The 20,885-nt window shown below is 40.8% G+C and overlaps 1 protein-coding gene across 1 annotated transcript in view; it reads left to right on the top strand.

Annotated features, from left to right (window-relative positions):
* Nucleotides 1–20,885, top strand: part of syne1b (spectrin repeat containing, nuclear envelope 1b) — an 83,140-nt gene that overhangs the window by 22,722 nt on the left and 39,533 nt on the right. The window contains exons 26-66 of the mRNA XM_046061954.1: nt 21–229; nt 972–1,080; nt 1,271–1,435; nt 1,662–1,829; nt 1,946–2,122; nt 3,457–3,597; nt 3,724–3,884; nt 4,194–4,344; nt 5,105–5,332; nt 5,442–5,540; nt 5,760–5,947; nt 6,100–6,223; nt 6,459–6,625; nt 7,289–7,442; nt 7,540–8,165; nt 8,320–8,499; nt 9,140–9,290; nt 9,448–9,606; nt 10,259–10,441; nt 10,718–10,819; nt 10,927–11,130; nt 11,316–11,523; nt 11,818–11,930; nt 12,095–12,300; nt 12,383–12,532; nt 12,680–12,971; nt 13,092–13,264; nt 13,379–13,688; nt 14,068–14,232; nt 15,058–15,414; nt 15,534–15,670; nt 16,558–16,735; nt 17,286–17,468; nt 17,583–17,726; nt 18,243–18,398; nt 18,755–18,919; nt 19,015–19,187; nt 19,408–19,561; nt 19,723–19,866; nt 20,259–20,423; nt 20,517–20,834. Coding sequence (XP_045917910.1) covers nt 21–229; nt 972–1,080; nt 1,271–1,435; nt 1,662–1,829; nt 1,946–2,122; nt 3,457–3,597; nt 3,724–3,884; nt 4,194–4,344; nt 5,105–5,332; nt 5,442–5,540; nt 5,760–5,947; nt 6,100–6,223; nt 6,459–6,625; nt 7,289–7,442; nt 7,540–8,165; nt 8,320–8,499; nt 9,140–9,290; nt 9,448–9,606; nt 10,259–10,441; nt 10,718–10,819; nt 10,927–11,130; nt 11,316–11,523; nt 11,818–11,930; nt 12,095–12,300; nt 12,383–12,532; nt 12,680–12,971; nt 13,092–13,264; nt 13,379–13,688; nt 14,068–14,232; nt 15,058–15,414; nt 15,534–15,670; nt 16,558–16,735; nt 17,286–17,468; nt 17,583–17,726; nt 18,243–18,398; nt 18,755–18,919; nt 19,015–19,187; nt 19,408–19,561; nt 19,723–19,866; nt 20,259–20,423; nt 20,517–20,834 — 7,737 coding nt within the window. The remainder of the gene's footprint in view (nt 1–20; nt 230–971; nt 1,081–1,270; nt 1,436–1,661; nt 1,830–1,945; nt 2,123–3,456; nt 3,598–3,723; nt 3,885–4,193; nt 4,345–5,104; nt 5,333–5,441; nt 5,541–5,759; nt 5,948–6,099; nt 6,224–6,458; nt 6,626–7,288; nt 7,443–7,539; nt 8,166–8,319; nt 8,500–9,139; nt 9,291–9,447; nt 9,607–10,258; nt 10,442–10,717; nt 10,820–10,926; nt 11,131–11,315; nt 11,524–11,817; nt 11,931–12,094; nt 12,301–12,382; nt 12,533–12,679; nt 12,972–13,091; nt 13,265–13,378; nt 13,689–14,067; nt 14,233–15,057; nt 15,415–15,533; nt 15,671–16,557; nt 16,736–17,285; nt 17,469–17,582; nt 17,727–18,242; nt 18,399–18,754; nt 18,920–19,014; nt 19,188–19,407; nt 19,562–19,722; nt 19,867–20,258; nt 20,424–20,516; nt 20,835–20,885) is intronic.

The following is a 20,885-nucleotide window of genomic DNA, read 5'->3' as shown; positions in this document are numbered from 1 at the left end:
CAACGCAACAACTACTTTAGGCCTTTTTTAAGGAAAAGGGCCCCCAGTCCATCTGTGAGAAAAGGCTGCAGCTGATGGAGGAACTTTGTCAAAAGCTCCCTGAGGGTGACTCTGTCCACCAGACCCTGGAAACGGCAAGAAAGGACTTCTCTGAAGTCCAAGAGGAAATCGAGAACACCCATCAGAAGTTAATGCAGCACCCAGATAAATGGAAGGAGTATAACACAAGGTGCAATAATTAAGTATTTTGTGAAGTCCTAATTCAATGCTGTTAAGGGGTTATTGTGGTTACAATGCATAGCATAAGGAAAGAGTTGTAGTCCAGCATAGCACTGTGGCAGCAGTAGAAGAATGTGTTGTTCATTAACCAGTGTCCTGCATTCATTACATACCCAGAGTAATCTTGTTTAAATTCTTTCATTCACTTGAGATGAGGAGAGAGAGAGTTGAAGTGAGGAGTAGGTTTTGTAATGCATATGGTTCTGATATAGTTCTTTATTCTGCAGACTGCAGATAAAGTAAACACAGCAGTAAACACAAAGGAGTCTGAACTAGATCATTTACAGTTCTTGTAGTCATCACATAACCCTGATGTGTAATTACATCTTGAGGAGGTGCACATTAGCAACAGCAAAACCTTGTAGCTGCTTAACCTTTGAATGTAGGTGCCACAGACCTCAACAGAGAAAATTAATCTTTAATCTGTTATTTTTAAGTACTAATATCATTTTTATGCAGTTATTAGTGTGTTGTTTGTTGCACACCTGGTAGACAGAGGAGCTTTAGGTTACAGATGAGTTCATATTGTAAATTGGATGCCTGACGAAGATCCATGATCAAAACAGTGTGCCTGGAATAAACTCAGTGGTGATAGTGTGCAGAAATGCAACCTTTTCTTTTACAAGCAAATATTCCTGAAATCTTTTTGAGTTTGAATTGAAATTTTCCCTTACCTTACCTGTATGAAACAGGTACGCTGAACTCTCGTGCTGGCTTATATCCAAAGAAAGCCAACTAAGGCTGCTGAGAAACCGAGCCAATGACCCCAGAAAATATGGCCAGGTGAAGGCTACCATCACGGTGAGTTAGCACATGCACCCTGCAGCCCAACTACAGTGACAGTCCCCTCCTCGCCTCCTCTGTGATGCTTTATTTACGATGTGCTACTTGCTTGTCAGTGTCGCTGCTGAGGAGATGAGAGAACACTTTGCGTCAGGTAACTCTTATGAACACATGGCCTGTATCACACTCTTTTTGTGTGTGTGTGCAGGAACTGAGGAATGATGCAGAGCTACAGGAGGGGAATCTTGGCTGGCTGAAAGCCCGTATGGCTGTTCTTATTGAGATCAGTGCTGACAGCGATGCCCAAAGGCAAGCAAGTGCACTTAGCAAGCTCTCTACTGATTTTAAGGGTCTTCTTGCTTCTCTCTTAGAGGTAAGTAAAGCGTTTACTTGTTTTACACATTCCAGACATCATTTTCCTTCTGATAATTTACAGTATATTTCTTAAACAGTGGACAATACAATACAAATAAATCAAATGTAACACTTTCATTTATAGGTAATATATATGTTTGATTGTACTAAACTGGATATATATATATATACCCCAGCATTAATTCATCATGTATGTTTTACTGTATTTTTCTCATATCTTCCAGGGTGAGAAGATGGTGCTGGCTGTGGGGGACTGTGTGCAGTTCAGGGAAGAGGTACAGACTACTTTGGATGATCTCGTGCAGGGGCAGAAAGAGGCTCAGGCTGAGGTCACCAAAATACTGGACTGCCCAACTGTCAGAGAAGCCCAGCAACTGCTTCTTGTTCACCAGGTGCTCTAGGACATTCAAAAAAACTAAATATAAATGAGAAAGAAATACTTTATTTTGATTGTTTTGAAGAGTTTACTAGTAGGGTAACTTCAAAACCTTTAATGTGTTTCTCATAGCAACTGTTAAAACGCCTAAAACTGAAGAGAAAGGACGTCCAGCAGCTGATCACCAGAGGTCAGCAGCTCCAGGCTGAGGAGGGTTTGGGAGAGACTCTGCAGCAGGACCTGCAGAATTTAGAGAACACTCTCAGCAAAATGGAGCAGAATATGGATTCACAAGAACAAAGCCTTGAGGTGAGCAATGTTACTAAGGCAGTGATTCAGGAAACCTTTGGGAAACTGTTAGTGAATAACATTTCACGGTGGATTGCTCTGAATAATAACCTTCAACAACAAATTTAGAATTAAGGATGGTTTTGCTGTATTTGTGATGTTGTGTTTTTTGCAAAATATTAGCAACATGTTATAAATGGAAAAGGTTTCCTTCTGGAAATTGATTAAAAGATGTGGTAAGCTCAGATATGGACAGACTGACTTTTTGTCTGTGCTTTTCCTAACTCTAAAAACTCAAAATGAACGTACAATGTGATCACAGTCAGCTTCTGAGCTGAATCTTTTGATCAGTTTAGTTATTAAATTACTTTTACTAGGCTTCCCTATATTTATCATGGATCCTTCTACATGTGTCTCTGCTTTTTGTGTGTCTTGTTTGTATCTTTTCAACCTGCCCAGGGACTGTAAATGAACATGACTATCTTGGCTAACTATTGCAATTACATCAAATTTATGTTAATTATTGTGTCTTATCCCTTAAAATAAAAGAATAACGCCTATTAAGCAAAGAAAAGCACACACAGAGTGTTTTGTGGACAGAAAAAAGCTTGGCCATGGGAAGGAGGAGAGGGACTCCTGTAAATGCACTAGGCTTTGGAGATGCAGCATTTGTAGAAAGTTCCTGAGCGGAGGGTAGAGAGCTCTGATTGATGTTTTCTGATATAAGGAATGCCCTGTGAGGCTTTACAGTTCCTTTAGAAGATAGTGATGCACTGAGTCAGTCATCACACTCTTGATGGTGCTTTTAGAGAACGTGGACAGGATGGAGGTGGGAGTCGTGAAATGGAAACTTTGTATGGCTTCTCTGTGTTAGGGAGGATGCACTAAGGGTCCAAATAAAAGGTTCTCTCTAAGATGCACACCGATGAACCTGATTTTTCTGACTCTGCAGCAGAACCACTGCTGCAGTAGCACTGGGGGTGTGGCGCTTGCAGAATATAAACTGTGCTACCTTTGTTAATATGCTGACTCATCACCCCTGCTGATAGGGCCCAACATGGCAGTGTTATTTGCATACTTAATTACATGGTTTGAGATGGATTGGCACCAAACTCATATGTCAGTGTGTTCTTTTTGTAGTAATCTTGATCTGGGATTACTGACATTGGAAAGTGATTATTTTCATGCTGTAATATATTATTTAGATGTCATAGTGATAGTAGGAGCATCCAATAATAGCAATATCCAAGTTTGCTGCTTAGCTCTGTTGTTTTTTTTTTAGATAAAGCACTCTATGATGAAAGTGGATTTGATTTGATTTGATATCAATGATTTTGGGGTATTGTCATCACCAGGTCACACTAGCAGCCTGGCAGGAGTTTGACAGCCAGCAGGAGGCAGTGCATGAGTTTGTTAATAAAGCACGCTCAACAATGGAGAGAGACCTGAACTTCAGCAGTCCAGAGAGCCTGGCTGTTGAACTTGACCAGGCCAGAGTAAGTCAAGGTTTTCTTTGGGTTTACTCCTGTGGACATATTCTGTGGGTTACTCTTGGCATTTTTACTAATGAAAGTAGTTAGCTAAATAGAGAATGTTACCAAAATCATTTATTTTTTAAACAGGTGTTGTTGAAGCAGTGTGAAGCAGAGGCCTCACATATGAACACTTTGCTGAAAAGAACAACAGAAATCCAACTTGGCCCAAAAAACAAGACTCTGCTTTTACAACAAGCTCGTTCTCTCAGTGAGCAAGTGGACAAAGTAGAGGCTGGGCTCAAAAAAGAGTAAGATGATGGATTTCATTCTCGTTGCTCTTGCTAACAATGTTTTAGTAGTCTTTAGATAGCGTTTCCAAATACATTATGGTTTTAGCTTAATATGCTATTGTATCAAATGAGCTGCTTTTGCCACAAACAGCAGCACAACATAATCAAAATGTACATATTAACACAGGTTTAATTAAAAGTCAAATAATTGTGTGTGGAAACGTACCTGACACAATCTCTGGTACTCTGTATCTCACATGATTGGCAAGGTTTATTTGCAACTATTACCTACTCAGTGAATTAAAAAAATTTACTTTTGTGTTCCAGTGTCAAGACTCTGGAAGATATGAAAACTCAGTGGGATCAGTTTGGAGCTGGGTTTGAAACCTTTTCCTTGTGGATATCGGACAAAGAAAAGCAGCTGGATGTACTGAAATCTTCTACTTTGCCTCTTGAGCAACAGGTCAACACAGTAAAGGTACATTATTGTGTATTATAACAGTAATCTTAGCAAATCAATAAGGCTGTTTTTAGGAGCCATTGGGGTTAGAAAGCAACAACAGGCCTTCTTTGCCCAAGGGCGGACACACTGTCTCTGTTTTGGACTCTAACATCAGTCCTCTGTCTTCAACACAAATGGAGAGGAGTAACAGTTCATTATGTCGGTGCTTGTAGGGTGAGGGTGTAATTCTTAAGTAAACCTTATACCTTACCTTATAGACAGTTTGTTTCAATTCTTAAGGATATGGAGCAGGGGAATATTGGTCAGTGTTTTGTGTTCTTAAAATTTTATTTTTGCCTTATTCAGTGAACTAGGGGGCTTGTGCTTATTTTAGGAATGTGTAATTGCTGTGTTTTTATATGTTCAAAAGTTATCCTTCATGTTCTTTTTGCTGCATCAAGAGACTTTAATCTCAATCAGACTCTGGTTAAATAAAGGTTAAATACAAATAAATTTAAAAAGCCCTCGTGCATTTTTGATAGTTTTGATTATTTGCTCTTTTCTGTGAAACTTAAAATTTATATGCATTTTGGTATTCATTTAAATGGCCACTGTTTTGGGTAACTTTAATGTGCAATGGTGTAAAATGCAAAGGCCATTTTAGTCACCAACCAGTACACACCACTCCCCAATGCCCAACAAAATTCCATAGTATTTCAACTCCACTGGTCAATTAAGAAAGATAGTGATTATCTCAGTCTTATTTATTGTTTTGTCTCCATACCTGCATGTCCAGGCTATTGGTGCAGAGCTTCAGGAGCGAGCTGAGGTTCCTACTCAGCTGGAGGCAGATTCGCAGGCACTAGCCCAGTTTGTATCTTCAGGGGAGGCAGCTCGCATCAAGGCCCGTCTGACCCAAATCGGCAGGTACTGGGAGGAGCTGAAGGAGAGCGTACAGCAGCTGAATGGACAGCTGGAGGAAAGCTCTTCTCACCAACAGAAGTTCAAAATCAACCTAGAGGAGGTAAAGGGGCTTATTGGTCATTTTTTTCAATATCATGGCAGTATACAGAATAGCATCTGGGGAAGATATGAACATGCAGTTAGTTTTTTAAATCTTTATTCTCTCCTAGGTGCAAGCATCTCTTAGTGAACTACAAACAAAACTGGAGCATCCTATCAAATCCTGCACCGCCTCATCAGAGACCTACAAAGCTCTTCAAAACCACATGGTGTTCAATTGTTATACTTTTATATTTTAATACAAAATCATATATTTGGAAGGAAACAAATGTTTTCATGCTTTTCTCCTTTAATTTAAAAAACTATACATGCCAAATGAATTGCAAAGCATAATACAGATCGTTCTTTTCTGTGCCAGTCTTTCAGCTCGCAGGTAATGCTGTGTGGGTCACTGTCTTGTGTTTTTGTGTTGTGTTTTTGTTCCCTAGGATGTCTGTCAGCATCTGGAAAAGCTGAAGGGAACCTTGCTGTCCCTGTCAGCTGGTGCCCGAAGACTTAGTGACAGAGAGCAAGCAGAAAGGACTGTGACAGAGCTAAACACAAGCTATGACCAAAGTGTACAGGAGGCAAAGGACAAACAGAGCACACTGGAAAACCTGCTTTCTCTTTGGCAAAAGTAAGAGCTACTGAACAATCCATGCATTTACAGTTCAGTTGGATCACTGGCTTATCTTGGACAGATATATACAATAAGAAATGTTGATAGTAATGTCAACACATTACACACACACACTTTAAGGTACCAGTGTTTCTATTGATGTGTTTCAGGTATGAGAAACTGCGTTCAAACATTGTTTCTTGCTTGGAGAGGAGTGAATCTGCATCCAAACCAGAGAGTCACTTTCTGTCAGCTGATAAAACCAAGCTCCGCACGGAGATACAAGATTTGCAGGTACAATACCTGCACACATACTTACATAGTTCTCCAAAACAAATCTCTAACCAAATAATTTCAAAATAATGGAAAAAATAAATGGTCCTTGCTAAGGTTCAAATTTTTGTCCCCATATATGAAAATGTGAAGAGACATTTGCCCCCACAACATGATGAATAAATAGTGCATGTACATACATACATATTATATTTTGCATGAATGTTTATTCAAGAAAAGTATGTTCTCCCTGCAGGCTTTACACTCTGAGGTCCAGTCCCTTGAGCCCGCTTATACTGAATTGGTATCTTTGGGGATGTCCTTGTGTCCGACTGCACCAGAAGAGAGAGTGAGGCAACTAAAAGACGAGCTGGAAACCCTAGAGAGGAGTTTGCATGTTCAAAATGAAGTCCTCCCTCAAAGGTAAGATATTCTGTTTTACCTTATCAGGTCACACATACACATGCTGTTCCAGGGACCTGTCTGATGAAGCAAATTTTGTCAGTATATCTTTTATTACACAGTTTTCACAAACCTAACAATTGGTCCATCAGGGCAATTAAAGGGAAAATCAACCTGAATACTGACAAAACACAGCTACTGATGATGGTTGTTTTGTGGTGTATGTTTTGTATTTGTGTGGGTAAGTGTTGAAACAAATGAAACAATGATGCAAATACAGTAAAATTAATACATGTCTAAAATATCAGTGGTAAATGCTTATGTCTACTCAATCTGGCTATGCTATGTTTTGGATTTTTCTTAGACAACATATTATCCAAAGAAGGTTAAAGTCAAGGGCAACTGGACTTGGTTGAAGATACTGGAAGACAATGCAGACAAGACAATTAGACAACATATTCAATATAGAACATGTTAATTACAGATATTAAGCATGTAAAATACACCATAGGTTTATGGTTAAACATAGTGTAACAGTGAGAGAATATCAGAACGTGACATATTTCATTTTTCGTGTGTGGCAAACTTCAGCCTGCATTTAATAAAATTCTGAAAAGTATAATGCTAGTTAAAACAGCTCTTGTTTGCTGATTTGAATCACTAACCTGTCGTTTTGTCCCACAGAATCAAAGAGCTTCAGAGCCACCTCTCACTGGTAGAGCAGTTTGACCAGGCCCTGGTAAAATTCTCCCAGTGGAGTGAGACCATGCTCTCAAATCTGCACTCAGCTTCTCAAATCAACATTAGCAACCTGCAGTCTGCCACCACAAAAGTAAAGGTAAGAACCACACAGAATCATTGTTCATCCGTTTGTGCATGCAGAATGCTACTCACAGACAAGCAGCATTTTACAACTGATCGCTTGCTTTTGACAGGAGACCCAGGTGGCCTTACAGAAGCAGTCCAGTGTGAGACAGAGCTTGGAGCAGCAGGCCGAGAAGCTCTGTCAGTTCTGTGACCCTGGTGATACACAGCTTCTCCGCAGCAGAGCAGACAGCTGTTTGCAGCCCTACCTAGAGGCCCAGCACATAGCTGAGCTCCAGTTAGAGTGCCTTGCAAGGCTCGAGGCTTTCCTGCAGACCCACAGTGTGGCTGCAGGAGTGTTGCGGGGTCTGAAACAGACTGTGGAGAGTGCTGGCAGCTGGGACCGTGGGAAAGTAGAAGAGCTGCAGCAAGAGCTGGCCACTATTGTCCCGGACATTAGCCACCTTGAGACTCTAGCCGTCAGTCTGGACAGCAGTCTCTGCAAAAGCCATCTCCACATTGGAGGTGATGAGGGTTCTCGTAAGTCATGTCGCATGCTGGCTGATTCACTCAGTGCTGAGCTGGATGCTGTGAGGAACTTGCTTGGTACTAAGCAGAATGAAGCAGAGGCCCTGGGGGCTCTGTGGACCTCCTTTAGACAGCGGAAAGAACAACTACTCAAAGCTGTGGAGGACATAGAAGAAAAAGCTGACCACCAGAGCTTCAAAGAACCTAGCCTGCATGCACTACAGCAGAGGTAAATCATTATAAGAGTATAATATCAGTATTTATGTTAGGTTAATGATATAATTCAAAAGTTGAGGTAGCAGGGATATTAACATTTGGTCCTAGTACCATGAGTGGGTATGAGAACATGTGCAACAGCAACATATTATCCCTCTGTTTGCCAGGCTAAGGTTCTTTAACCAGATGGAGGATGAGCTCCAGTCACACCAGCACGAGGAGCAGTGGCTGAGGGACAAGGGCAACCAGCTGGCCCAGAGAGATGCAGAGTTGGCTGGGGAGGTACTGAGGGAAATCAGTCTGCTGGAAACCACATGGGAGGATACGAAGAGGCTGATCACAGATAGGTACTGAAAGAATGGACGAGGGTTTTCCATACTACTGATTCAGTAAATATTGCAAAAGGTGGTTGGTAAAAGCTAAATACAATGCTTAAAACAAAAAATACTAAAACAATCAATACTGAAATGCAAAACTCGAAGAAAAAGATATTACTGGGAGAAAGAGTCAATGGGAAGGTGTTTTCTTTTTTTTCTTTTTCAATTTGTGCGATTGTTGCAGATGGGTGAACCATTTTTTTTATATACTTGAACTCTCTGTTGTAGTACTTTTCTCATGTATACTAATTAAAGCATTATGGAACACAGTCTTTTTTGGGGAAAAAACATTGGTACACTGACCTCTATGGGTTGATTGTTTCATGTTTGTTGCACTTATGACCACATGGTAAAATTACACTATTCTGAAATATTACATCACTTCTGGGATGAGAATTTTTTTACTGTTATAAGGCTGAATAGATGAATTTTCAGGCTGTTTTTCATTACTTTTTAACACTCCAAGAGCTTGTTGGCATATTTTATTTTTATTTTTTTCATTTTATTTTTGACTGTTATGCAGTTTATTGTATGTTTATTGAATGTTATGTTTGTAGTTAATTTACATATAAGCTTGAATAGGTAATAAACTCCTCTCTTTCTTTGACAGACAGGAGCAGTGCAATGTCCTTGTTGAGCTTATGAGAGAATACCAAGTCCTGAAAACCTCTATCAGCAGCATTATTGAGAGCACCGAGCCTCTGGTTGAAATAAGCTCTGTTTTGAAGGATCAGGAGGAAGCCAGAAGGTCACTAACTAAGGTGTGGTCACATAATTATTTTATCTTTTTGGGGAACTGCCTCATCTTATGTTCTTGTAATAAAACATTTCACAAATCCAGAACAAAGAAAATGTTCTGGGTTTTCCCTTTGTTTATCAGAAGGCTTAAAAGGTTTGCTGTCTTTACTCCATTTGTAGCATGAGGCAGTGAAGGTAGAGATGGCTGCCAAGCAACATGAATTGGACCAGTTTTCGGGTAAAGGAAAACAGCTGGTGGTTGAATTGAAGAAGATCCCCGAGTGTGATGCTCAAATGATGAAAAAGGATATGGAGACTCTTGTCGATCAGTGGCTGGATGTAAGTCCGACTTCAGGAGTTGCTGCAATCATGATATGTTGATTTGACGTGTCACTGATGCACTTTTAATAGTTTTTTGACAACAATGGAGGACTATGGCACAGAGCAGTTAGTTATGTGGCCTTTGGCTACACAGGTAATACTTTTTCACAGGATCAATTTATTGCAAATTTTTTTTTTATGTAATTTGTCGACAAGAATAAAAAATGCAATATCTGCAGCTTGATCCAATTACTACTTTCTATTAATATCTTTACCGACATAGTTTTTGCTACATGTCCTCACACCAAATTTGACGCAGGGTGTCCTTACAAGTACAACACATGTGTTTACTCCACATATTGTTGTCCTGTGTGGTCAAGGGAAGAGACCTGAAGGTTTTTGTCCATTGAGGTTTGTGGCACAATTCTCAGCCGGGAAATATTAGAAGTGATGTTTCTTGCAGAATCAGAATAAACTTAATTTCCAAATACAAATAATATACACAAATTGATCTATAACTAAATAAATAAATATACAAAACATAAGTGCAGTGTAGAGCTTTAGAATCTATATTATGTTGCATTAGCAGGGCAAACTCCTAAAACATAAAAGTTCAGTGTCAGATACTACAGAGAGTAAAGATTTGTGACTGATTTAATCCACTTCTCAGGTGTCTGAGAAGATAGACGATAACATTGATCGCCTGAACCAGAGTTTGGCACTGTGGGATGATGTGCGTAAAATCAACGAGGACATTGAGAGCTGGACAAGCAGTTGTGTGATTGAACTCAATGAGAGCCTGAACAACCTCAATGACAGTCAGAAGGTGTCGGCTAGGCTCTCCATTTTAAAGGTAAGATTTATGGATAATTATTTGTTTACTTTCATGTTTACTTTGGTGCCTGATAATTATGGTTTTCCACATATGTTAAGTTAACCAAAAATTATTATCTGGTCAGAGATGCTGAAGACACAGCTAATTCTTAACATTATAGCTCCCTGCTATAAATGGCAAAAAGGCTAAAGACATGCACACAGTGTGAATCAGATTACCAAACAAAACAAAACAACTGTAAGGGATGTAATACATATGTATACAATACAAATTTCTCATTTTATACATCCACAGGCAGAAATGGGTGAGAAGGAACAGAAACTTGAAACCCTGCAGAGCAAAGTATCAGAGCTGAAGAAGTGCAGTCAAAGTCAAGAGACCCCTGCTAAATTGCAGGTACTAAAGATGATTATGATCAAATATTAACCCTGACCCTGCAGATAAATTAGATGTTCCTCTCCACATGCATATATGTCAACCATAACTTATTCTACGTGCATCAGGTGCTGGAGAATGACCTTCGAAAAAAAATCAGCACTGCTCAGAAACTACATGAGCAGGCCAGAGGAAACCTCATGGACTTCACTTCCCAACGGAAACAGCTGGAAGACTACATCTCACAAATGTCTGCATGGTTAAAAAGTATAGAGGATTCCCTTGTTTCTTCTCCCACTGGATCAGATCCTGAGGACATATGCAGAGTGAAGGTGCAGCCTAAATATCAATGACATAGTAAATTTCAGTATTTGGGAAACAAAGTACTCTTGACACTGTCACTGGTTAGTGAGTTGTTGGTCTTACAGAAAGGCAACTCTTCTTTTGTCATAGAAGACAGAAATGAGAATGTAAGGAGACTAATAAACTAAACTGCATTGTTAAACATGTTTTGAAGGAACTCCAGAAAGAGCTGCAAAATCAGCAGGGGAGTATCGACTCCACCAGGGAGAGCCTCAACACCCTGTGTAGAAAATATCCCTCTGAGGAGCTGGCTGGTTTGGGTTCAGCTCTCACTGACCTCATCAAGACTTATGAGTCTGTGAACCAGCTTTCTACTAGGACACTGGCATCACTGCAGAACTGTCTTCAGAAGCAGTTCAATGGTGAGAAATTCAAAAAACTACTCTGAATAAAATGGGTAGTTTTACTCAGTTGTCACTTAATGCAATACGTTATTGTACTACTAAGGTTCTAATGTGTTGAAATTATACATTCTTCCATACATAAAACTGTTGCACTGCCTCCTGTTTCTGTGACCAGACACTTTCTGTAGCTTCATATTCATTCCCTGCTTTGCTGAAAAGCCATACATCTTATAGTGACCACTGAGTGTAAAATTATTTCTGTTTGAATCTACACCAGATATTAACTCTTTAATTTTCTCCCTACCTTCTCAGATCTGGTTCAGGAGTTTCATCGTTGGCTTTCAGAACAGAGGGAGATAGTGAAAGAATGCTCTGACCGATCTGGAGATACTCAAATTGTGGAACGGAAACTCCAGAAACTAAAGGTAAAAATGAAACGGAACCGAACAGCTAGACTTCACTAAATCATAGTCTTTGATGGGTATGAGAGTACCGATGAAACAGAATAACTGAAATTCCTGATTCAAAAACATCATCTGTGCCAGGATTTACAAATACAATGCTTAAAGTGATGTGGGTTATCTGTCAGGGCGCCATGGATCGTGTGGAGGAGGGTGAGGTACGTCTCACTCAGGTCTGTGAGGAAGGAGAGAAGCTCCTACTCCATCTTCCCAAAGCCAGCGCTGGGCAAGTCCAGCAGCACCTTTCCTCTATCCAGCAGGACTGGGACAGCTTTGTGGAGCAGTGCAGACAGAACCAACAGATACTGGAAGACAGTGCATCTCTCATGAAGGGGTAAAAGACTCACACAACCCAGTTCTGTAAAGCACTTTGGAAGCTAACCATTTATAAACATTACATTGTGAATTCCATGTAGGTTTGAGGGTCGTCTCAAGAAGCTCAGGTGGTGGTTGGAGCACATGGAAAAGAGGATGACCACAGATCTGATTGAAGCCAAGCAGCGTGGTCCTGAAAAGGCAATGCTCGAACAAGTGGAGGAATATCAGCAGGAAGTGCTGAAAGAAAGGTCAAGTCTGTGTATTTACTAAGAAACGAAATAGACGTGTTGTGGGTTTTTTCATTGTTTCCTAAGGTCCCCAAGAGGATCCTGAGTAATTGTCTCTAATCAATGTACTCTTTAGCTTACTTAAACATTTCATTTTCTTCCATGCAGGGATTCATTTGAGCGCTTATGTCAGGAGAGCCAGGCACTGAATGAAGGTGGACGAGGTGATGGTAGTGAGACAAGAGTGTCAGCTCAACTCCAGTCACAGCACCAGGCCTTGCTGAGACGTGTGAGAGAGAGGCTGCGCAGCTGCCAGCTCACTTTACAGGAGCAACAGGCCTTTGAAGAGACCCTACAGACTACCTGGTCCTGGCTTAGTGGAGTCCAGGAGCGCCTGGCATCACTCAACAGTACAGTTGGCAATAAAGAGACTCTGGAGAAAAGGCTAGGTCTCGTACAGGTCTGTGAATAATGTTCTGATCCAAAAATGTTATTCTTTGGATTACAGTGTTTTCTGGAAATATTTCAAATTCACAGACATTATCTTATAGTTCTTAATTGCTGTTTTTTATACATGCAGGATATCCTGCTAATGAAGGGTGAAGGTGAGGTGAAGCTCAACATGACTGTAGGAAAAGGTGAACAGGTACTGAAACATAACAGAATGGAGGGGCAGGAGGCCATTTGTTCACAGCTACAGAGCCTGAAGGATGCCTGGGCCAATATGTTGATGACGTCCATGAGTTGCCACAGGTAGGAAAGTGTGTCATTTTCTGCACCCTGGGTGAACATCCACTGATGCCATAGGTCATAATTAAGGGTAAATGCACTTCTTAAGTTCTTATAAAATTTTATTATTGTCCATAGTCGTCTGGAGTGGACAGTGGCCCAGTGGACCAGCTTTCAGGAAAGTAAAAGCCAACTGCAGCAGTGGATGGAGTCAGTGGAGCAGGAGGTGGGGATGACTTTGCCTCTGCAGCCAGGCCTCAAAGAGAAGTCTGCTTTGCTTGAGCGCCTTAGGGCCATCCAGGCTGATGTGGATGCTCATGCAGCAGCACTGTCACGCCTAACAGACAAAGCAGTGGAGATGCATGAAAAAACTGGCGACCAGACCTTTGGACCAGAGTCAAAGGCGGAGCTCAATGCACACTTTGCTGATATCTCAGCTGTTGTCAAGGTGATATAAATACAGGCGTAGGTTAAATAGTTCTTGCAAATAATTGCTAGATCCTAGACGATTAATTCAGAAGCTAGCCAAAAATAAGCTACATCTGGGAGAGATCCAAGATTGTTCCTACAGGGCAGACACTGGGAAGAGAGATGTGTTACATTAAGCAAATTGAGACAGAAATTTTAGTATATTAAATTTAACTGTGATTGAACAGTTAAACTTGAAACTTTCAAGATTGCAAACTCCAGTCACACTTACCCTAGCACAGAAATAGGCTAAAGATACAATAAAATATTTGCAAATACTATTTACCACATTAATATTTAGACAGTTCCTCATTCAAAACTGTTAGCTGGTGTTTACATTGTCTTTTTCTTCCACAAAGGGTAAAGTGCAGTCCATGCAAAACATTGTGTCTGAGCATGAGCAGTATCTTGATGCCCTGAGAGACTTCAATGATTGGCTGATTTCAGCAAAAGAGGAGCTTCAGCGGTGGTCAGATCTGTCAGGAGACTCAGTCTCCATTAAAAGAAAGCTCTCCAAGGTGCAGGTGAGGATCTTAAAATGTTATACTTAGGAAGAAAATCTGTATGTGGCTTCTGGTCGGATCCAGGCAAGGGATGTATGTCCTCCAAAGCATTTCATATTTACTCCACGATCTTGTCCCTCTCGGTTGTTGCCTGAATACATCGCCAAATAGGCATCTTTACTAGGTGTTTAAAGCTGGCTCCTCTCATTGGAATAACAGTGTGACCTCGAGGGGTCTTCCAGGATCGTTGAACTCCTGGCCATGTAAAGAAAACTGCCACTTTAACAGTTTAATTGGGTTCGTCACAGTTGAGGTCTCATGACCATTATTTATTTATAATGATTCCCTTTACTATGATTGACCCCAAAGAACCTGAACATGTGAAGATCCTTAAGACTGTGAAGACTCCTTAAGACTTTGTCAGGCCTTATTGACACAAGGACACCTGTATGTATAGTACAGACATGCCAAAAAAGCTGCAGATGATGTATTCATATGCAAAAGCCCAGATGAGGAAGGTATTTGGAGAGTCAGAGAAAACACCTAAGGCTGTCCACAAGTATGGCTTTTGCAAGACATTTGTTGGGGAAAAAATGGTCTCTCGCAAACTGTTGTCTGGCTTTTCCTTTGCAGAATGATCTTTGCTGTTTTAAGGGGCTAGATCTAAAAAATAAATAAAACGCTGAAAAGATGTTGCTTTAGACCTTTTCTTAAGGAATGAATTTCAAGTGGCTTTCAAGTCCAGGGTAGCACAAGCTTTGTCACTGTTGTGCTTCACAGGTATTGTTGGGAGTTACCTTACTCATGGCTAGAAGTGACTGTTTTGATTTCTTTTGCACTTTCCAGGAGTTGCTTGACTCTAAGCAACGCGGCAGAGAGAGGCTGAACCGGGTTCAAAGATGTGGGGCAGTGGCAAGAGATCACACTGGTTCGGGGGGCTATGAGGCTATGGAACGAGAGGAAGCAGCACTGTTGTCATCCTGGGAACAGTGGGAACGTGGAGCACTGCAGACACGGGCTAGTCTGGAGACTGCCCTCTCCCAGATAGCCAGCTCTGAACAGGAGTTCACCAGCCGGTCAACACAGCTGGAGCAGGACCTGCGGGACTTCAGCCGCCAGCTACATGACTGCCGTCTGCGGTTGGCTCAAGCAGAAGGAAAAAATGATGGAGAGGAGGCTGTTAAAGGCTGGCAGATAGCAAAGGTAGGTCTTTGCTTTATTAAGTTCCAATAATAAGCCACCATTAATTGGAAACAAGCAATGGATAACTAATGCATATTTGTGGCTGTTCATCAGTTGTTGGTTATTTGTTTTCCACCCAGGACACTTTGGAGGAACTTGTCAAAGCTGAGTCCATGTCCGATAGTCTGAAGACTCAACTCAATGATCTGTGCCGATTCTCCAGAGACATGGGCACACAATCTGAGAGAGTGTCTGCTCTCATTAAAGAATACAACAGGTGAGAACGGTGTAAATATTATTGACAATAGTCTTGGTTCTTTAAGGAAAACTGTAGCTATGTTTACATGCAACTTTGTGTAATTTTTCCATAGTATTACACAGGATCTGTTGTAGAACCATACACCAGGAGTGACCAGAAAAATAGTAACACTTCTTCAATGTAGGAAAATGCAGTATAGTAGCCCCACAGTAAATACTACCTCAGTTAAATGTTCAGTTTTTCTTTCTGTGTTTGGGGCTGTATTTTGTGGTGTTGTTGTGCTGGACTGCATTATATTGTATTGCAATATATGCAGGCCTGAATTTCATCATTTTAGTGAGTCTCATTTGAGGGTGCTGACAGATGTCTACATGATGACATCATACTAAATGGTGCACAATATTTATGTTTTTAAATTGATTTAAATAGCAAGGATAACATATCTAATAGTTAAGCAATTTACCTACAATGTGAGAACATTTTACACTTAAGCAGACAGCAAACTTGAACACCAACATAGCAGCCACCGCAACTACTCAGTCAACAAGAACTAATGCGTGAGAGCTGCAAAAAGACGAAGAGGGAGAGACAGCGCCTGGACCTATTATATAATTGAATCGACACCTTTCCGACACAATGTCAACAAGAAGACTATTTTTAATTCTAGCTAAACATGGGTAAAATTTATTACAGAATTTTTGCTTTGGATTGTGATGTAAAGTAAAGTTATTTCTATTTTTCTGGTAAAACTGTGAGCATAAATGCCTTGACAACCAATAGTCAAATCAACAAGCCTGAGAGAAAAGAACTTATATTAAAAGAAAAATATACAGATCTCTAAATTGAATAACAATGATACATGTTGAATGTAGAAAAATGTTTTTTTCTTCCTGACTTGTTTCTAGTCTGAGTCTCCAAGCGTCCAAGGAGTGCCAAAGCAAAGAGAAGCTACTGGAACAAGGGTTCCGCTCAGCCTTCAGAGAATTCCAGCAGTGGTTGGTCAATGCCAAGATCAACACAGCCAAGTGCTTTGACGTACCTCAAAATGTCAATGAGGCCTCATCTAGCTTGCAGAAGATTCAGGTACAGTGTTCCAAGTCAAAGCCATGGAACATTAAGGCACTTATCCTGTCAGAATTACAGGTTTGAATACCCCTGGGGTTATCAACACAGTGTAATTTTAATTTGCGATAACTTGTCGATGTGTTCTCATCACAAAATAAAACTGTAACTGAATGACAGCTAAATGGAGCCTTGCGGTAATTCGGGCAGGCAATAGTCAATAGTCACATATACCATATACCCACCAGTCAAGTACTGTATGTCTGCCACACAATAGGCGGTCCATATAAACCTTTGGCGCTCAATTAGTCTAAATACAACAACTTTGAGCTCTGCATCAATTCATATTAAATAAATGTTATATATCTTGTGATCTGTCAGGGATGTTTGCTAGTTCAGATACTATGTCAAACTTGCTTAGATTTGTTCCAGAACATCAACATGAACAGATCCACACTGCCAAACTAAAATGGATATTGTTGCAATAAAGGGTTAAAATTTGACTAAATTATAAAATTAATAGTTTCACTACATGCTTAAGTACATCATCTTTCTCTTCTTCTCTTGTCAGGAGTTTCTAAATGACAGAGAGCAAGGTCAGTCTAAGCTGAATGCTGTGGTTGTGAATGGTGAGCTTGTCTCTAGTATCGCAGCGAAAGACAAAGTTGATGCAGTTCGGGCTAAAATGAACACTGCCAGAGAGGACTGGAAAAATATGATGTCTAACCTTCACAACAGAGAGACAAGTCTACAAGTAAGCGCCCAAATATCCCTTTTCACCAATCAGGCCATTATGAAAAAAAGTGTAATACATTTTAAGTCAACAAAATATCTCAGCAGTCTCTTTATATCGTCTTGTGCGTTGCAGAATGTTTTGTCCCAGATGAAAGATTTCGAGGCAAGTGCCGAGCCTCTTCAGGAGTGCCTGAATGCCACAGAGCTGGCTGTGCAGGAGAGCAGCACAAGGCTTCATGATCTCACAGCCAAGAAGCTAGAGCTTCACAAGCTACAGGTACTGTATGTACACTAAGAATGGAACACCACTCATGTTCATGTGCAACCACCACTCAGTGCTTGAGTGCCAACCTGACTATTTCTGTCATCTGCAGAAACTTACCATTCTAGCTATGTTACAGTCTTTTGGCATAGCTATTATTCTTTGAGAAAGCACTGCCAACAGCTTATGCTAACTGCCAGTTACTTTTTGAACTTCTGCCATGTTTTTACTCCTCTTTGCTACTACTTTCACATATATTCTTAACAATATCTCTTATGTAGATTAATACCAGCCTCTTTTATAAAATAAGTGCTTTTACAATCTGCTTAAAACTGTCTACCAGCTATTTCCAGATGCCTTGACTGCACTTCATGACCACCAAGAGCTTTATCAACAGTAACACTGGCCAAATATCTCAATCTATTTTCTTTTTGCCATGTTGCCATCTCTAACCCTTCAGTCTGTGTCTGAATTCTTATATCTGTGTGTCAGCTTGCATGCCTCTTTGATAACCTGCTTGTGCTCTTCCAGTCTGTGCTTGAGGAGTTAGCCTCTCACGAGATTCAGCTGAACAGGCTGAAAGAGAAGGCCCAGCTGCTGTTGGATGAACATGCGGCCGGCAAGGGTTTTGTGCACCGTGTCTCGCAACTCTCTGCTCAGTACCTAGCTTTAACCAACCTGACCAAGGTACAGTAATGACTACCAATCTGCCTGTGCACTGGGGCTTTTCTGGGGGTAGAGCTGGAAAGGAGACAGAGGCACTAGACTGGATTGAGCTCTGACTTAACATTTTTTTTACAGATGATGAACAGTGAAGGTACTAACTCACCATGATTAAACACTCATTTCTTTCTTTTGTTACAGTAAGTCTTACATAGAGGACATATATACGCAAATGTTTTCAAAATTTGTAATTTGTACTAAATCTTTATTAGTCATCAAATAATCTGCATGTGCATTTATAAGTTGATCCTACTGTGGATTAAGTATCTAAAACCTATAGTGGTAATGTTCTGGTTGTGTCCTTTTCTATGGATCTGCAGGAGAAGACATCTCGGCTTGACCGAATAGTCACTGAGCACCAGCTTTTCTCCCAAGGGTTGAAGGAGCTGCAGAACTGGGTGGCTGACACCAGCCACATGCTGCAGACTTACTGTGCCCCCACTGCTGACAAAAATGTTCTTGATAGCAGGATGATCAAGCTGGAGGTATAAAGTCACTGATAGTTTTCAGAATTAGAATTACCACTTTGAATACCCATTATAGGAGTGTAATAAATGCACATATGTGACCTTTGCACCAGGCCTTGCTGACTGCTCGTCAGGAGAAAGAGATCCAGCTGAAGATGCTGATCACAAGAGGAGAGTCAGTTCAGAGAAACACCTCAGCTGAGGGAGTGCCTATAGTCCAAAAACAAATACAAGACCTAAAAGATTCATGGGATGCACTGCTCTCAGCCTCAATCCAATGCAAAAGGTTAGTTCTCAACCACAAACAACACCTAAGAATGTGTTTCAAACAGGCTTTTCATAGCTTCATGAAAAACACAAACGTTTTTCTCAAACTGTTAACCATAAAATGTGGACAGTGTACACCAGAGTCTAACTGCTGCTGTTATTTTTCTTGCCAGAACTTGTATTGTATTAGTACAGCCACTGCACTATTGTCTGACTTTGTTGTACTTTAAAATTGACAGTCAGCTGGAGGGTTCCCTGTCTCAGTGGACCAGTTACCAGGAGGATGTACGCCAGTTTGTGGCATGGGTGGAGCGTGTGGAGGACAGTCTTGACCCCACTGATAAACACTGCCCTGAGATGAGAGACAAAACTGCTAATTTGAGCAAAGCCAAGGTACTGCAATCATCTGTATGCTATTAAGGCATTTAAATGATTTAGTTAAATGAAAATAAGCAGTGTAGGGTTTAAAGTCACATGAGCCAATTAACTACAACAGATTTAACTTGAAAAATGCACAGTTGATTGATTGTGTAACTCATCCTCTGTTGTTTCAGTTGCTATATGAGGAAGTGCTCAGCCACAACACCGTGCTGGACACCATCACTGCAAAGAGTGCCAGTATCGCTGAGAACTTTGTCACTCAACTGGAGCTCCAAGATCTGCAGGAGCGCTATAACACTATCAAAGATAATGCCATGGTAATAAAAACAGCATGTACCCAGTGCAAAATCATATTTCAAATATATTTCAGCTTTAACCTTAGATACAGTTTATTTTTGTGTAGCTCTTTTAAGAGTAACAAAAGTGATACAATATTGCCCTAAAAGCAATTATTTAATTACTTATGACAATAATAATAACAATAAATTGTATTGCTGTTTTTAAACACACAAACTGATATGAGGCTAGTGAGATTCATCAGCAGAAAATACAAGGAAAACAGGATCACACTCTTGAAAACACAGTTGAGTGTGAATTGTAAAATGTTTAAAGCAAGGGCAGCATATCAACAAATTTGTTGTCAAAGGAAAATTTAGAATCAATTAGCTCTCACATTTTGACTGAATCCTTTTCTTCATTGTGTCCTCAGAGGGCAGTAGGCAAAGCAGAGGAGCTGGTGAAAGCCCACCAGGAGTATCAGCGGGGCCTCCATGCATTTGAGGACTGGCTGGAACAAGAACAAGAGACACTTGGCTGCTATACCCAACTGGAGGGGGATGTTGATATGCTGGAGGAGACTCTGCAAAAGCTGCAGGTTTGAAAATATATCCAGGAGTTCTATTCAGTTACTATATTATCTAAAGGTTTGGATAGCTAGAAATGCTCAACCACATCTATGTAACTACAGGAACTGCAGCTGCACTGCACAGAAGGCCAGGCTTTGCTTAACACCCTTCTGGTCAGTCGGGAACTGGTCATTCCATGGGGCCTGCCTCAGATCGAAGACCGATCACTGGAGACTCTGCAGCAGGAGTGGAGGTTCTACCAGGCCCGGCTGGCCGACACCCGGGCTCAGCTCAACAGTGCTCTGGCCAAACTCCGGCAGATGGAGCAGAAGTTTCAGCGTCTTGACAGCTGGCTAAAGGGCATGGAAACCAAAGCACAACTGCGTAACCACCGGCGGTCTGACCGCACAACTAAAGATGCTCAGCTCCAGCTAATAAAGGTTAGTGTTACATGTAAAGCTTATGCACATGGAAATGTTTTGCACTGTTGT

Source organism: Micropterus dolomieu, linkage group LG11, assembly GCF_021292245.1.
Source record: "Micropterus dolomieu isolate WLL.071019.BEF.003 ecotype Adirondacks linkage group LG11, ASM2129224v1, whole genome shotgun sequence".
NCBI classification, from domain to species: Eukaryota; Metazoa; Chordata; class Actinopteri; order Centrarchiformes; family Centrarchidae; genus Micropterus; species Micropterus dolomieu.
This window is presented reverse-complemented; position numbering and strand designations above follow the sequence as displayed.